Source organism: Centroberyx gerrardi, chromosome 23 (genome assembly GCF_048128805.1).
Source record: "Centroberyx gerrardi isolate f3 chromosome 23, fCenGer3.hap1.cur.20231027, whole genome shotgun sequence".
Classification (NCBI taxonomy): Eukaryota; Metazoa; Chordata; class Actinopteri; order Beryciformes; family Berycidae; genus Centroberyx; species Centroberyx gerrardi.
In genome coordinates this window covers 19,214,053-19,232,299 of record NC_136019.1, presented here as the reverse complement: position 1 = coordinate 19,232,299, position 18,247 = coordinate 19,214,053, and the positions used below count along the sequence as shown (strand labels likewise).

General features: G+C 41.7%; 2 protein-coding genes across 2 annotated transcripts; both read left to right on the top strand.

Moving 5' to 3' along the window:
* Positions 1–3,978: 3,978 nt before the first annotated feature.
* Positions 3,979–5,385, top strand: LOC139913381 (nuclear factor 7, ovary-like). The gene has a single exon (XM_071901376.1). The coding sequence runs from the start codon at positions 3,979–3,981 to the stop codon at positions 5,383–5,385; it is 1,407 nt and encodes a 468-aa protein (XP_071757477.1).
* A 4,124-nt stretch (positions 5,386–9,509) lies between these two features.
* Positions 9,510–15,474, top strand: grpel1 (GrpE-like 1, mitochondrial). Its single transcript, XM_071901372.2, has 4 exons — positions 9,510–9,610; positions 11,415–11,562; positions 13,048–13,129; positions 14,031–15,474. Exons 1-4 carry the CDS (start codon positions 9,543–9,545, stop codon positions 14,375–14,377), a joined length of 645 nt encoding a protein of 214 aa, XP_071757473.1. The 5' UTR covers positions 9,510–9,542; the 3' UTR covers positions 14,378–15,474.
* Positions 15,475–18,247: the final 2,773 nt, after the last annotated feature.

Below are 18,247 nucleotides of genomic sequence, written 5' to 3'. Positions count from 1 at the left end.
CTTCACCAGATCCTGCTGCACCTCCAACCTTACCGTTACCCCTCTTCCTGTATCTGACCATCACTTTATATCCTTCTTCCTTCCCGTCTCATCCTCCACCTCCCACTAAACATCCACTCACACTGTCACCACCCGGCCCAACCTAAAAACTCTCTCACCTACCTCGCTCTCTTCTGCTATACTTTCCTTGCTTCCCTCGGCTGAGCAGTTCTCTCTCCTGTCCACTGAGGAGGCCTCCTCCACTCTTCTCTCCTCTCTCTCCTCCTCTCTAGACTCTCTCTGCCCACTCACCACTAGACCAGCTTGATCCTCTCCATCTGCTCCTTGGCTGTCTGAATCTCTGCAAACTCATAGAACAGAGCTTCGGGCAGCCGAGAGAAAATGGAGAAAATCGAAAAACTGATTTCTACTTTCTCCTCCCTCCTCAACGCACCCTTCCCTCCCCCTCTCTCTTTCCTCTCACCTGATGATTTTGTCACCTACTTTGCTGAGAAAGTGGATGACATCAGCTGTTCCTTCCATCATCCGGAAACTAACAATACTATTCCTTACTCCAAACTTACTTCTCTGCCCCTTGTCTCTGGGCTTGCTTCCTTCTCTCCCTCACACTTGTCAGGTCCAACCGAGCCACCACCTGCCCCCTCGATCCTTCTACTCTTCTCCAAACCATCTGTACCAACATCCTTCCCTTCCTCACTACCCTTATCAATTCCTCCCTGTCCTCGGGCCTTGTTCCGGCTGCTCTAAAGACTCAAGCCTATACTTAAGAAACCTTCCCTCAACCATGCTGCTGTCCATAACTATAGACCTGTATCTCTTCTCTCCTTTCTATCCAAAAACCTTTAGCGGGCAGTTTCCAATCAACTGTCTCTCTACCTCTCCCAGAATGACCTCATGGACCCACTTCAATCCGGTTTCAAGGCTTCTCACTCTACCGAGACTGCTCCCCTTGCTGTCACAGAGGCTCTCCACACTGCCAGGGTTTCATCCCTTCCTCTGTCCTTGTCCTCCTTGACTTGTCTGCTGCTTTTGATACAGTTTGATACCACCAAATCCTTCTCTCTATCCTGTCTGAACTGGGCATTTCTGGATCTGCACACTCCTCATTGAGAGGATCTCTGTCCAGACCTTGCATACGTAACACCGGTGTCCCTCAGGGCTCAGTCCTGGGGCCCATGTTGTTCTCTCTGTATACTAAATCCCTTGGCCATGTGATCTCCTCTCATGGATGGCTTCTCGTATCACTGCTATGCTGATGACACGCAACTCTACCTCTCCTTCCCCCCTCCCAGAAACACAAATTAATGGGCGCATCTCCGCATGTCTCAAAGACATCAGTGCTTGGATGTCTGTGCACCACCTCAAGCTCAATCGTGACAAGACAGAGCTACTCTTTCTCCCAGGGAAAGACTGCCTTCACACAGACCTCTCCATCACCATTGACAACACCACTGTGTTGCCCTCCCTGACTGCCAAGAACCTAGGGGTGATCCTGGACAACTAGCTGTCCTGCTCTGCTTACATTGCAGTGACAACCCGCTCCTGTAGGTTCTCCCTTTACAACATCCGCAAAATACGCCCGTTCCTTACGAGGGAAGCGGCACAGCTCCTGGTCTAGGCACTTGTCATCTCCCGCATGGGAGTGCTACTGCAACGTTCTTCTGGCCGGCAACCCTCTGCCATCAGACCTTTACAGCGCATTCAGAACGCTGCAGCCCATCTGGTGTTCAACCAACCAAAATTCTCTCACGTCACTCCCCTCTTCCGGTCACTTCCCATCTCTAGTCGCATTAAATTTAAGACACTGGTACTCGCCTACAGGGCAGCACATCAGACTCCCCCTCCCTATCTACAATCACTGGTCAGGTTCCAAACTCTGCCTCGTTTGCTCCACTCTACCCTCGCAGGTCGCCTAGCCCCTCCATCGCTACGTGGGCTCAGAAGTTGCTCATTCCAGTCGCGACTCTTCTCATCCCTGGCACCACAATGGTGGGACGACCCCACCAGGCCAACCAGTGATTTTTGTATACGCCAGAACATAGTGCCAAAAGGCATCACCCCACCAAGCCTCATCAAAATTAGACCAGTGGTGTCTCTGAGATATCACCTGAGATATAACGTTTCACAGATGGACACACCCCTATAGCCAAATAGCCCTATCTAAAAAACAGATCTCGAAACACATAAAAGATGATAATCTCAGGCTTCACAATAAACAGCCTACTTAAATATTGAATATCTTCTAGGTATGAGCACCCATAACTAGATAAAAATTTCCATTTTTATAGTATAGAGGCAAACTTTTCACAACTGAAAAGGTCAAGTGTGGAATGAATGGTGTCTCCCTATGATCCATGGACTTTTCAGCTGAGAGTTGGGCTGCAGGGTGGTGGTGGTTTTCTTCAAAGGTTGTTGTTTTTCATCTCTGTCTGCCTGTCTGTCTCTCTCTTGCCTCTATAACCACTGTTTTATCTTACACATAATAAGAGCGCCAAGCACAGCATGGCAAACCATTTCATCCACTGCAGCCTTTTTTTATTTGACAGGCGGACAGACAGACTCCCATATCTTGACAACCAGGCGCACTCTGAAGGCCAAACGCTCACTGCCACGACGGCCCTGATTTTTTTTCCTGATGGAGGTGTGTAGGCTACGACACAGAAGACACAACTTTAGCCTTTAGCCTACAGAGCAAATTGATTTCTTACAACTGCCTTTGAAAAAAGTTTGCTATGGAATGAAGAAAAGGCTTTGAAGTTTTGTCAGCTGAGATGAAAATTGCCCCAGGGTGCTACATGACTCTCATATAAAATGTGTTATGGTCTTTTAAGTTGTAGATATACAAAACAGAATGGCTTGAGGAAATGTAAAAATTGGGGAGGAATACAGGAATAGACCTATACAGTGTATAATCCATATTTCACTGGATTGCACTGGATGCCCTTATCATGAGAGTAGCATTGATATGATATTCAAATTCTAGATGTATTTTTAAAAAGACATTATACTGTATATATTTGTGATGCCTGATGCAACTCTGTCTGTTCATTTGTTCCTTATATCAAGCAACTTCTTGTCCAATTAGAGTGCTAATTTAAACCTACAAATTGCAGTCAGTAAGGCTTGCCAAACTGTAGTCTACTGTAGCCAATTGCAATCAGCCATGGAAGTCTGACCTGTTAAATCTGCTTTGACAGTGTTTGTGCCAGCCATGATACCACATTAAAACGGTGAATGAAGATACTGAGCTGCATCAACTGAACTGCTATGAAATTGATTGTAGGCATGTTCATCATTATTTTTTAACCTAAATTTAACCAGAGAAAGTCAAATGAACACACATTCACATCTGGGAGCTGCCCAGTACAACCAGGCTTCTACTGTTGGCCCCTGAGCAGCTCCACTGGAGCATTTGGAGGTTCAGTGCATGTCTATATTACCGACCGGGCATGCAGGGCACATGCCCTGGAGCCCCGGACCACCAAATTCCGTTTTTTTCCACCCACAGAGCAATCGTATGGCATCAGAAGACTTTCGTTTAGGGATGGGCATTTCAAGCAAAAATACTATTCGATATTCACTGGGAACTATTCAACCATTCTTCGAAGATCATGCTGGAAAGCTCCGGGAGCGTTATATGGACTAACAAACTAAACTAGAATTTCAACTAGCATGGGGGTGAGTAGATAGTGACTGAATTTTCATTTTTGGGTGAACTATTCCTTTAAAGTCTGTAAGGAACCACAGAAACAGCACCATCTGCTGGTAACAAAATCAGATGGCAGCATTTCCCACTATTAATAGTGACGGAGGTAAGTGAAATTGAAAGATTTTGAAATTGTTAAACAGCGGAGATGCGATTACAGGGTGTGAGATCTCAACTGAAAAACACACATTTGGAGGATTGTAAGGAGCAAGTTGGAGTGAATGTGATTTGGTGAGTCTTGCTATTGAAAGATAATTTGGATACCAAAGCAAATGGCTGGCAAATTTGCTCTTGTTGAAAGTTACTTGAATTGCCATGTGTGTTCAGAGACTTTCAGAGAACCTTTGTCTCTGAGCTGCCACCACAGCTTCTGTTCCAGCTGCCTGAAACAATTCTGGGAACAAGCTAAAAGCAAGAACTGTCCTGTTTGTAAGAGAAAATCCTCCAAGGATGATCCAGATGTGAACTTTGCACTGAAGGAACTAGCTGACTCCTATGCTGGGAGACAGAAAGCTGGGTCATCTGAGACGAATAAAGGAGAGGAGAAAGTGGAGGTGGTATGTAGTAAACATTTAGAAGAGCCTAGATGGTTCTGTAAGGAGGAACAGAAAGCTGTGTGTCCTGTCTGTGAGTTCCCTCACCACCACGGTCACAAGGTGGTTCCTATAGAAGAAGCAGTCAGTGACCTGAAGGAGCAGCTGAAATCTGACTTAAAGTCTCTAGAGGCCAAGAAGAAAACATACAAAGAGGTTGAGGAGACATACAACAAAGTGGTTCAACACTCCAAGAAACAGCTGGTGGCCACAGAGAGGCGGATCAGAGCAGAGTTCGACAAGCTCTACCAGTTCCTGAAAGAGGAACAGGAGGCCAGACTGGTGGCTCTGAGGGAGGAAGAGGAGCAGAGGGGGAAGACTGTCGCCAGAGAGATGAAGATCATACAGGAGAAGATCTCCTCTCTTTCAGGTAGAATCTCTGCTGTTGAAGAAGACCTGCAGAAACACAATGTGCCGTTCCTCACCAGTTATAAACCCACTCAGACCAGTGCCAGAGCCCAGTGCTCACTGCTGGATCCACAACTGGTCTCAGGAGCGCTGGTAGATGTGGCCAAACACCTGGGCAACCTGTCCTTCAGAGTCTGGGAGAAGATGAAGGGGAAGGTCAAGTTCAGTCCTGTTATTCTGGACCCAAACACTGCAAGCCCCTGGCTCTCTCTGTCTGATGACCTGACCAATGTGAGACATGGAGACACAAAGCAGCTCCCTGACAACCCAGAGAGAAACACTAAGGATTCCACTGTTCTGGGATCTGAGGGCTTCAGCTCAGGGAAACACAGATGGGAGGTGGAGGTGGGAGATCATCCTGTCTGGACTGTGGGTTTGGCTAAAGAATCAGTTGACAGGAAGGGGAAGGTATGTGTTTCACCAGAATATGGAATCTGGTGTTTATGGCATAAGCGTGAAGAATACACTAATGGGTGTGGTAAGACCCTCACAGTGAAGCAGAGTTTCCAGAGGATCAGAGTCCAGCTGGACTATGACAGGGGGGAGCTGTCCTTCTACGACTCTGAGGACAAGACTCACATCTACACTCACACAGACACTTTCACTGAGAAACTCTATCCATATTTCTATGTTGGAGCGACTGGTGATGCAGAGACCATTGATATCAAAGTCTGTTAAGAGGAGCCTTCTCTGTGATGTTAAGGGATGTTAGTGAGGGGTGTGTGTGTGTGTGTGTGTGTGTGTTATTCGGAGGGTTGTTTGAGGTAAGGGTAGAATTAGGGTTAGTTGTGTGTGGGGGAGAATGGGGTAAGTTGAGCCTTTGGGTAGGATGAGCCTACCCCCTTTGTATTTGGCAACCGTATGTAAAATTGTACGTGTGATCACAGATTTGGGAATAGTAATTTGTTTTCATTTCATTTTGTTTTGCCATGTCAAGTCATTACATCATGGTAAACATCACTCGATTCTTGTATCTAAACGGAACTAAATACATTTTTTGCTTCACAAGGTAGGAGGTCATAAACTTAAAACTGTGGGAGTGATGTGAAGCAGTTTTCCAAAATGGTGGTTGTGGGGTAAAATGTGCCACTAGCCCTGGGGTAAGCTGATCCAAAAGACAAACTTTTTTTCTAAAGCTGTATTAGCTACAGAATAATGTTTTAATTTCCGTGGATGGCCAACAGCCTTAAACATACGTAACAATTATTGTTTGAAATAGATACACATTTACTTTAAACCATAATAGCACAAACTATAAAAAGTGGCTCATCTTACCCTCTTAACCCTTAGTGTAGAGCAATTGAAATTTTAGTTTTCCCAAGTCTTAAAAATCATAGGTTAAAATTAACTTTATGAAAACAGGTGTTTATATTAAGCGCACTGAGCTATTACTATGCAGAATGGACCAGACATGGCTTGTTAGTGTAATGATTTATCTACTTCCTGTGTACCACTGTCATGAAGCGCTGAGGTTTACTGCAGACTGTAAGCTCTAACTAATCATTATACCTTGTATGACTTTTATTGGCCTGTCCTTTACACTCAAAGTCTCATTAATCATCTATGCAATAATAATCTAATTAATAATCTATATTGTATCTTCATAAAACCTGGTGAAAATTACTGTCTAGGGTCACAGAAATTAGTTTTGTTAATTGTCTATAAAGTCAGAAGTGAATAAGGCAAAATGGCTTTCATTTACTTTTATTCCTTTTCTTGGAATTCATTGCAAAGACATTCAAAACTAAGTAACTGTTTTCACTCGTTGAATAAAAAGTGATTTTTGAAGGATGTTTATGCTTTGTTTAGCTAAGATTTATTAGAAGTGGCGACTACTGCCTTTGAGTGCTCATACAGTGGATTTTGACATTGCACATCCCAATTAATTGATTACAATTGTATATTTTCTCATGCACTTTGCTCTATCTCATTTTGTTTCTAACTGTTATAATTGCCATGATGCTGCTTTTTGGTAATTTCTCTTGAAAAATAGATTTTAATTTTCAGTGGTACTATGTGGTGAATAAAAGGTTAAATGATGATACTAAATGATGAAACATGATAAAATCATCAGGTGATAGACTGTTATTTGCCCTTTTTTTAGATTATAGTTAATTTGCCAAGTCAGCAACATTTTGGCATCTAATTAGACAGCAATATAGTATACCTCCATTGTACAGAATAATTTGCTTGCTTTCATATTTGTGATTTTTTTTTTTCTTTTTTTGCTTCCATCATCACTCATCAGTTTTAGTATGTAATATTCCTGGATCTTCTCGTGAGGTATTTAAATTTTGTTGGTCTGTTGGTTTACCCTGTGGAACCAAGTGATCTTATATGTTTTCTGATTCAGTCTTTCATTGCGTAACAAAAAACAACCACCGATAAAGTCAGAAATCGATCATTGTTTATTACTTTTTGTCTCATAATACATTTTCATACAATTTACAACAAATTGATGCTACTTACTATGATGTATAGGGATTTATATCAAAGATTGTTGGGTTAAAAAAGATAGTTCAACTCTATTCCACAAATAAAAAGGTTGGTAAACTGAGTTTAGATGGGTTTACCCCGACTACTGTACATTCCTGCCTTTATGACTGTGAATATATACTGTGAAAAGGATGTTTGGAAAAAATACAACTTGTTTTGCAGTTTAATTTAGTGCGAATCCTCCTTACATAATCTTTTAATTGCATGTTGGTACATTTTTAATCAAAAAATGTTGCAACATGTTTGTCAATAAGGCTTTTATTTTGAAAGTTGTGACTTGCTTTTTTATTCTACCATTCAAGGTTTTACTTTGAAAGCTGAACCCCAGAAGTACTTTTTAGTGATTCTGCTGACTTCACACTAGCATAGTTTTTTTTTTCACCTCAGCAGCAGTGAAATCTTTTATGGACAGTCTCATCGAAGAACGGAAATGGAGACGAATAAAAACAAGTGCGATTACTGAGCAAATCCTGCTGCTTCCAGTGATGTCCAAAGGTAATGTGTCTAATATTTTGCTGAAAATGAGATCATCCTCCCACAGCCCTTATGAAGCAATATCCCCCTGTTTAGCCTCCATACACACACCAGGGTGTATTGAATGGACTTACGTCACCGTATCAAAAAGATCTGTCCATTAGCCCACCATCAGTTGGACAATGTGTAAACCTGAGGCCACAGAGCACACCTCAACCTACTTTTGGGAGTGTGAATGTGGAGTCTCCTGTGTATTCACTGTGATTAAGACACATGAACAAAATCATTTATGAATACATAGGATCTGATGAACTAGGCTAAGCTGAACAGTACTGCTCAGTAGTTCAGAAATCACACACCATCCACAGTGTATGCTAACTCTGCTGATCAGAATACACCTCTCATTCTTTTAAACAAGTGGTGTAACCTGACTTAAAACAGACCTTGCAGCAGTTCAGACCACAATATTGTTGCTCTGTAATAAACTGACCCCTTCCTTTGTCTAACGTCTTTCTTTTCCTCCGGAGCCGTATACGAGTCTGTCCTGATGCAGCTGTCCATGCTTACAAAGAGCCATCACAGGACTGGAACATCATACTGCTGGTGGGGAAAATAACACTACCAATTCATTAAAGGCATAATCCACTGGATTTTTTTTTTAAATGCTGTAAAGACTCGTAGCATTACTACATTTTATCCAGAGTGAGTTATAACGAGTCAGCCGGGAGGGCTGGTGTGACTGTGGAGAGATTTGAACTTGGGATCTTCAGTTTCCAAGACGGTCTCTCTCTAACCACTGGACCATCTGTCCTCCTCTGATACCAGGCTTCACCTGATGATCTCTCGTTGAATGAAATCTCACCTTGTCAGCTGATTGAAATAGTAAAGTTATATAAAGGCTGGCTAGACGCTGTGAAGCCTCCGGACACTACTACACTAGCTGACACTCTTATCTAAAGCAGCTGTAAAAGACTGAGGAGTCTGATGTCCTACTGTAGGACTCATTGCTGTTAACATATACTGACAGCTGGAGGAATAGAACCAGGGATCTTTTAGTTACAAGTCAGGCTGTCTAACCACTGGACCACATCACCTTCTTAAAGGAATAGTTGACCCAAAAATGAAAATTCAGTCATTATCTACCCCGGTAGGTGGCCTCGTGAGGTTTGGTAATGCGGAAGCAAATGCAATTTTCATTTTTGGGTGAATTTTCAGCTGAATGTCAGCTGTCAGCAGCTTCTGTTTGGCAGAGAATAAACCATTGTGTCTGTATGTGTGTGTGTGTGTGTGTGTGTGTGTGTGTGTGTGTGTGTGTGTGTGTGTATTACCATGGCATCAGCCTCATCCGAGACACCAAGTCACCAGGTAACAAACATTACTAACAAGGATTTTTAAACCTTCATGTACCAATGAAGCAGAAATGGCTGAGAGGCAGTGAGGTGTTGTCCAATTGGTGAGATGAGATTAAACTCCTGAGGAGAAAAATGGTCATTAAAGCTGCAAAGAATATAAACTTTTATCACCAATCTGCTGCCAACCAGGTGAGGCTCCATATTTGTATTTCAGTACCATTTATGAGTTTATTAAAGCATTGTACATATAATAGTGCATAAGTTGTGTTGAATAGCCGAGAGAGGTGAATAACCTTCAGTTTGGTAAAAGGGATAAAACTGTCCTTGGTCACATGTGTGGTTTTCACCTTTAACTTCAACTCAACCAAACTACAACAAATCGTCAAACTCTCCTCTAACTGTGATTGGTCGACTGTGCGAGGTGTCTCTCATGCTGACGCGTGATTGGTTCAAACCTGCACGCCGCCGCCATCAAGGTAGTGCGTCCTGTCAGCGTGTGTTATCAGAGTGAAAATGGCGAGTTTGTGTGTACGAGCGTTGAAACAGAGCTACTCAATTGTAGCTTCGCCTTCATTATTAAGGTAAGTAATTCTCCATATCGAATTAAGAACTTTGTTGCTTGAAATGTTGCAGTTCATAATGGTGCTCGGGTCGCTTAGGACGGGTTGTTAGCTTACTGTCATCTCAGTCTATGACATGATAGCAGCTATTAGCTTTCGTAACTGACCATGTTCCTCAACAGTCCTTGATAAAGACTCTCTGTGAAAACTACAGACACAAACTGACCATATTATTCCCGTGTTGGGTTCAGAAATGCCCTTTCTCAAACTTATTTCTATTGACCTAAAGGCTTTACTACTTGCCAAGTAGCATGTGTCAGTGTTAGCATGTCATTGCCAGAAACAGAGAGGGCTGATGACATAACATGACATATCCTGGTAGCAGTTAATGCTACATGCTGTCTGTTATGCTTATTATGTGGCTATGTTCTTAGATATTCCTTAAATCCCTGAAGTTGTTACATAGAGTAGTTACAGCCCAGTTACGTGCTCTCACACCAAACCCTATTCAAAAATCTGGTAATTTGATGCTGCATTGCTTATGGGCAAACCTGGTAGAACACAATCTAAGCTTTAACAAACTGTTTTGGTCCACTCTTCAGTCCGACATGCATCCAATACACCAAGCGACACTTATTTGAAATTCCACGCTGTATTTTTAGGAAGGAATTCTGTAGTTGTATTTATAAAAGTTGAAATTTTATTGAAATAAGCGCTGCTTGGTGTAATGGCTGCATGCCGAAATGAAAAGTGGCTCCTAACGATTCGTTTAAAATCTGAAGTCACGTTGTACAAGGTGTGTATGTTTACCAATACGCAAGGCAAAATAAATTGCCAGATATTTGAATACGGTTTGGCGTGACGTTCTCTCCATATCAGAGAACGGGACATATCCGGGCTGGAGAGGGGGATGATGACATAAGTTGACATATTCTGCTGCGTGCTACCTGTGATGCTTTTGACATAAAATTACATTTTGAATTGGGCTATGTATTGTTCTCAGATATTCATTAGTTAAAGACATTATACAGGGTAGTTGCATAACATTCTTAGAAAGTACAGTTGGCAGTAGTGTTACTGGCTAATACTACTAATTAGCAGGGCTGGAAAGAGTACCAAGATATCCTACCAAAGCAGAAGTGCTGGTGAAATTGGTTTACACTTTGTAATGATCCGTCCTCTCATTATATCTCACCCCAACATCCTGTTTCAACAGGAAATACATCACATTAAGGGAGCAAGATGCTCTCAAAATGCTGTTTATTTGTGACTTTAAGGGTGGTTTATATACAGAACATCTATTTTTTTTCACCAACGTACAAGTTTAAAGACAGAATAGAAGAAGAAGCTTGGTGAAAACATGGTACATATTTGGCATAGGGATGCACTGTGCTATGGAGAGCGTTAATTTCTCCCCCCAAAACTTCCTTATCTTCTTCCATTATTGTTTACTCTCTATAAATGCACTATTGATATTGCACATGCATTGTTCAGAGCAGATGCAATTTAGAATTGACCAGTTTCTGATGCAATGTTTACAGAGGGGTTACAAAAGTTTAACTCTGTAATGCATGTGATCGAAATGTAGGAACTAGTAGTCTAATACTTCAGTCAATACATGATTAAGGAAAAGTAAAATTACTGACTTAAAATACACCAAAGTACAAATACATAAAAAAAAGCTACTCAATTACAGTAAAGAGAGTAATTACAATTTGTCACTTCCACCCTTGGGAATTGGTGTTAAATGCCAATACTGACACTGATCAACCTCAACTTTTCTCCTGTCCCTTTCTCCCTGTTCATTTTCCTCCTCCTCGTCCAGAGCGTCTCCACGGTTGCTGTGCACAGCCGCCCAGCAGAAGAATGGCCGGGGGTCGGAGGAGGAGGCCGACAAGCCGGAGCAGAGTGCAGCAGAGAAAGCCCTGGTGGAGGAGAAGACCCAGCTGGAGGAACAGGTCAAGGATGTCACAGTAAGTCTGACTTGGCAGCGAACGGGTCGGCTTCCAGCTAGGTGTAGTCTTCCTGTTGCAGACAAACAGGGTGACATCCTCTCTAAGTCTATTTAAGATGCTATTTAAGACTTGTGTAATGTGGCCATTTCTAAGCCGTTTTTAAAGGTTAACCATGTAGAACATCACTCAAAACCTTTTCTATGTGAATAATCCGCCAAACAGCTTGCTCACTACACTCCAAAAATGAATATTGACCCTCTTGGGTATTAAGAGAAAAGATGAAGCTGATTTTATCCAAATAAAATTGGTTTCAAGAAAATATTAAAAAAGTTAAATGGGAACAACTCAAATTTGTTTGGTTTAATATTAACTAGACTGAGATAAAAATGAACTAAAAATGTTGTCTGACTGTTAGTCTATGTAACCAGATGACTTATCGTTAAATTATTTCAGTCTGATGGAAATTTGCCATTTAAATGCTAATAGCACAAATACATTTAAAATGCATTGGCATGATGAGCACAAGCTGCCTACATTTAAATTTATTCATTCAATTCATTTAAGTTCTACTTGAGTCAAATTCATAAAAATTAGTACTTCATTCAAGTTAGAATTACTTAACCCAGTGTAATGGAAATTTGTGATAGGTGCCTGTAATTGAAATGCATAACCTTACAAATAGACCGAAATATTTTTTTGAGTGTAGAGATGCTAGTAAACTCCTTGCATTAAGGCCAGCTTGAGGCTCTGAAGCCTCAGTAAGGAAAAGATGCACAAGCAAAGTATTTATCGGGCAACATTTTGTTTAAGTGACCCTTGTAGTCCTGCCCTTTGTACCAGGGTACAATTTCACCTGATAACCTTGTTGATCTGGCCTTGTTATAAAGGAGGTTATTGCTAACAGCACAGGGCAAAAGTGAGCATGATTTCCTTCAGTATGACAGAAATTGGAGTAAAATTCAAAGAATACGCAGCAATAACAAACCACAATGTGTCCAGAGATCACCAGCGTTGCTGCAGGGATCCTTAACAAAATAAGGAATAATTTAATTTCGCTATTACACTATTACAACCCCACCTATAGTATAGACAGATGAGCAATGCCATACTTAACCATAAGTAACAAGTATTTCCTCAAACAGTTTCTTAGTACAAAATCCTATAAAAATGTGTGTGCATGACCTCATTTGTATTTATCTGGGATTCCTTGACATGAAAAAGTTTGGGAACACATGCTCTACTTCTCAGTTTAAACTTAAGTTGGAACAGTGTTCCATTTTATCATTACCACATTTCCTAAAACATTTAACAAAGAGATAATAATTGGTAAACAAATAGGCTAACATGGTTTTGTTGACACAAATTGTTTTAAATGAATGTACTGTATCTTTTGGGGTCATAATACAATTTCTGGCATAGGTACAAAACAATACCCAGCTCTAAGCTGTTCCAAATAATTGTTTTTTATTAACCCACAACTTAATGTTTTGCCTTTGTTCCCAGGAAAAGTACAAGCGGGCCTTAGCAGACACAGAGAACCTCAGGACGAGGAGCCAGAAAATGGTGGAAGATGCTAAGTTATACGGTAAAAACAATATTCTGTTACTTAGTTCTCCCAGTTTTCTGTGATTCCACAATCGCGGAGTATGAGTTTCATCACTGCGCCACAGAAAAATGGTCAAGTCATGGAATATTACAGAAAATGATCAAATTCAGAAGTTGTGCATCACCACCTCTAGATGTCACTGAAGGACAGCTGAGCCCTCAGTTCTTCCCACTCAGGCTTCCAGCGAGAGTTCCTCAGGATGCTTGTCACCACCCATAGACAACAAGTCAAAACTGGGCAGCGTAGAGCAGTTTAACACATCATCTGAATGATACTTCTGTGTTTTATGTCTTCATTAGCTAAAGTACCCATTCATAGTTGCTAGTTGATAATTGGTTCTTTTTGGAGTTGTGTCAAAGCACATTTGACTGAGCAGCTTGGGTATGATGTAAACTGCCATTACTTGATCTGTGTTAACTATGACAGTAGTTCTGATTGGTTAAAATCCTTTTGATTAATAGGTTATATTTGCGAATGTATCCTTATACACTTTGTGATGTGGTTATTGAGTTGTTTAAATTTACTTGAATTTGTTGTTGCACCGTTTATTTACTCGAATGTAGTTGATCTACATTTTTACGACAAGATTATAGGCCTATCTTTTCAATTTTTTAAAAGCTACATTGCAATGGGTTAGGTTGTTTTTCTATTATTTTATTGATTACGCAACAAGTCAGGTGTATATGTAGTTTATTTCCATTGATGGATTTATTTTTGTTTTTCCTCCCCCATGAAAAGCTGGAGGGACGAGTTAGTGAAAGCACAGAACTGTTGCTAAACATATTGTTACACCTATTCATACAGTTATGAAACATTCCAAGAGTTTTGTACCATGCTGAATCATGTTATAACCTCTCTTCGTCACCACCAAACCCACCAGGGATCCAGGGCTTCTGCAAGGACCTGCTGGAGGTGGCCGACATCCTGGAGAAGGCCACGGAGAGCGTGCCCAAGGAGGAGGTGACCAGCCAGAACCCCCACCTGAAGAACCTGTACGACGGCCTGGTGATGACCGAGGTCCAGATCCAGAAGGTGTTCACCAAGCACGGCCTGGTCAAGCTCAACCCCGACGGCCAGAAGTTCGACCCCTACGAGCACGAGGCCCTCTTCCACGCCCCCGTGGAGGGCAAGGAGCCCGGCACCGTCGCCATAGTAACAAAGGTGGGCTACAAGCTCCACGGTCGCACCCTGAGGCCGGCGCTGGTCGGCGTGGCCAAAGCCCCCTAGAAGCCGTGCGGTGTCACCGTGACAAAGTGGGATTTGTTTTGTAGCCTGGGCGACGGTTCACCTCAGGTACAGCAGACTGGTCAAGGCGCCCCACCACCCCTCTCCCCATCACCCTCTCCTCCCACCAACCCCCCACCCTGCGGTGCCTCAAAGAGACGGGAACCCAACCGAACTGATCTCTGTATCTGGACAATATCCAACCTGTTTTAACAGATCTGTAACACTTTGTCTGGCCTAGGTCACAGTCCCATTTGGACAAGTCATTTCAGTCAGATTTCAGTCCGCCATCAGTCATGTGAGTCGTGTCAGAGTCAGATTCCAGTCTTTTTCTTTTATCATGTCATAGTATTTTTTTTTTTTTTCCTCTGGTGGAATGTAATATACTTCATACCCAACTGTTGTTATTTGAATCACAGTATGTAAAGAAACTTCACACCAGATCACAGGGAAAGGCTTTCATGTCTTTTTCTAGAGGCACACCTCCTAACTGGAAGAGAAGCAGTTAAAATGTGACATTTTACTCATTTAAAAGCTGATATTGTTTTAAAAGAAATTTGCATAAAATGCTCTGATTAAAAGTTCTGTTTGGTTCAGCTATGATGTAGATTAGAATATACCCGTCAAAATGCTTTGTGTTTATAATACAAAAAAAGGGATTAGAGGTGAGCAATCCTGACATTGAACTGCTGGTATCATTCCAGACTTTTTGTTTAAAGCCTAATAATCTTGAACTTGATTCCTCACACCCTTTTTCCTTGTTTCATTTTCGAATGTATTAAAAAGCATCCCAGTTTTTTAATGCATTTTGTGAAGGAAGCAAGAAAGGGCACTGAGGAAAGAGGAACTGAGGAAAGGCTGTTGAGATTTTGCTTTGTACTGAGATGGGTTTCCTAAGGCCTTTGTGGTGAAATGCATCTTTGTAGGTGAGGCTTTGTTAAACCTTCCTCAGTAATGGTAATGTCCCTATGCCAACTGTTGGCTTGGTAGTGCTGGACAGTGACAAAATAACAGCTTTGTCTACAAAACCATTTGAAGTAATATGTGTATGGTCCATTGTCCCAACTGCCATAGCATCAGAATAAACTGATCAACTTTGACAGGTTTGTTGGTTTAGTGTTTCTCTTCTACCCTCTTTATGTCTTCATTTAACATCACACACCCATCTTGGGGTGATTTTTAGAGGCATCTAATTCAATCAGCCCAACAGAAGAGAGATCTTCTGTTTTTCTTGGCCTGGAAAATGCATTTAGCTTAGTACAGCTTTCTGTAGCGTTTGATTCCTTTGGAGTACCAAATATCATTAAAAATCTGGTTAAAGCCTATTTTCAAGACATACCAATATGATATTCAAAAAAGGCAACTACTGGCCCAATATAGCAGAATCAAACCCTATCTTACCCACACTTTTTTCCTGTCTTTTAACGTGTTTTCTCCATAGGTGCTCAGCTGGTCAATTGGTCATCAGATCAGTCAATTGGTCATCTTCAACTGGGTGAACGCATCCAGTGCTGGCTGTAATTTTAATAAGAGCTGAAATAGATCTATATGGCTACAGTTAAATTAAGACTTGACTAATATCATCTGCTGTGAACCTGCCCACTATAAGAGATGTGGATATGAACCATACGGGGTCCAATTTAATGTGTTATAACCTCGACTGTCTATGTAGTATGTTTGCATTCAATTAATACTAGGTTGAATGAACCTCATGAAGACTTTGGTTATTTACAGTTGACAAATGAATAAATGGGACAATGTGGAAGTATAAAGTATTTGCACTTTTAATACAAAACCATACACACCATGTCATGTGCAACCACAAATGGGACAGCAAAACAGCTCAACAGTTTCAGACCGGCGAACGGAACAGAAGCTTCGATTCCTAAGTTCGCTACCGATACGTACAAACAGCTCAACAGCATGCCAAAGCTTCAGAAAATGGTTCTTCCTCGCACACCAAAATTTGTTTTTATTACAAAAGCTATAAAAATGTCCATGACATTAAAAATACTGTACATTTCACAGGTCAGTATTTATAGTTTCTTTTTCCAATTTATCTTACAAAATTATGTACAATTGGTAACACATTGTAAGCAAAACCCCCCACACAAATAGAGAGCATAGAAAATATATTCCACCCATAGGAAAAAAAATAGAAAACAGTTCAAATTGCAATATTTTTCTTTTTCGAGACATCTACCGCAATACGCCATTTTGGAACATTTGGCTGCACATGCAGAACGACAACAACTGCTGCCAAAATCAGAGACGGGGATCATCTACGGTCGTCCTTGAAAAATAAATGAAGTTCAGCAACCACCTCTGTGTCTGAAGGAATAAACAAAAAGGAGACATTCAAACAGATGAGCACCATCAAGCAACTCGGTTCGTCACCAAGCCTGTCCAACGCAGGTGAACTACAGTGGCACACAATGGCATGACCCTGAATAACCAACACCACCAAAACATGGTGGGCAAACCATTTCTGATGGAAACATGACAAACTGAACTGTCCCTGGGCTACTTTTAACATCAAGCATTTAAAAACAGAGAGCAAATGCGACTGTTTGGTTTATAGGCTGGAAGTCTCGACGCTTTTCTAGAACGTTCTGGGTCAGACTGAACGTTGACCTTTCAACCTGGCCACAACGAAGGCAAACACCCACTTTAAAACCTTCATCTTTAATGGAAATGTGATGTTCATGCTTCCCCTTAGCTTCAGTATGGAATAGCTGCAGGCCTGATGCGGTTTGGATAAGAAATACCAATTATTACCCATTACAGCTGACTGATACTTCTACCTCAACTCAGAATTAGCATTGGGTTAATCTTCAACTGCAATAGGGACACCGAGTACTATGTACTAGGGTTGAACCAATACGGATTTTTGAAGGACGATACCGATATTTTTGAACTGAAGCTGCCTTTCGCTGATATTATGTGCCGATGTTCAAAAGGATTCAGTGTTTACCCCTAGAATTTGTTGTTGGCAAGGTGGAAAACCTCTGAAACACCATTCAGACCAGTAGTTCTCTAAACCTTCCATTGAGACACAAGATGTTTTCATTCCAGCCAAACACTGATTTCACTGATTAGTTCCCTGCACGGTTTAGACCATCATGGGACACTAAAACTCTTCATCGAAAGCTAATGAAATTCCTTTAGTTGGGCTAGCAGCTCCTTAAGGCAGGGTGAGGCAGGTTTCATTGCAGGTTTTACGGACTGTTGAGTAAAATCTTATCCTCACCTCCATCATGTTGGCAGGGGACAATATTAACATATCAATACATCTGTCTAACCCTACTATGTCCCCATACAAGCTGACCTCTGACCTCTAAGCAGAGTTCTTAGTTACTGAAGTGAAGGGGATTCAAGTCCTCTTCGGTGGCCACAAAGAAGGCAAAGGCCCAGTTTAAAGCCAATGCCATTACAGAACTTACAAACACATACAAAGCACTGATGACTTGCATTTCCCCCAAAAACGCTCATTCTTGGACAAACACAGACTAGAGTGGAGAAAGGAGAAAAAAAAAGAATACGAATCTAGAACATATCCTGGCTTAGGCGACGCCCACACATACACGCTCCTTTCTTCTGGACCCTGTTCCACTTTTGTACTCCTGCTCCCGCTGTCAACCGATTGCCAATTCAATAACTTCATTTACATTTAAATAGCGCATCGGCCAGCGCTCGGCTCGGCTCGCACATAAGCCCTTCGAAGGCGGAAAATGAGAATGAGTCACCAATGCCGCTGTTGTGGTTCGGCCTTCAAGACAGAGAGGAGTTACCTTTTCGAAAAGCTAAGGAGATGCGAAAGGTGATGGCAGACAACACCTGCTTTGACAGACCAAACGGCAGGCTATGCATGTA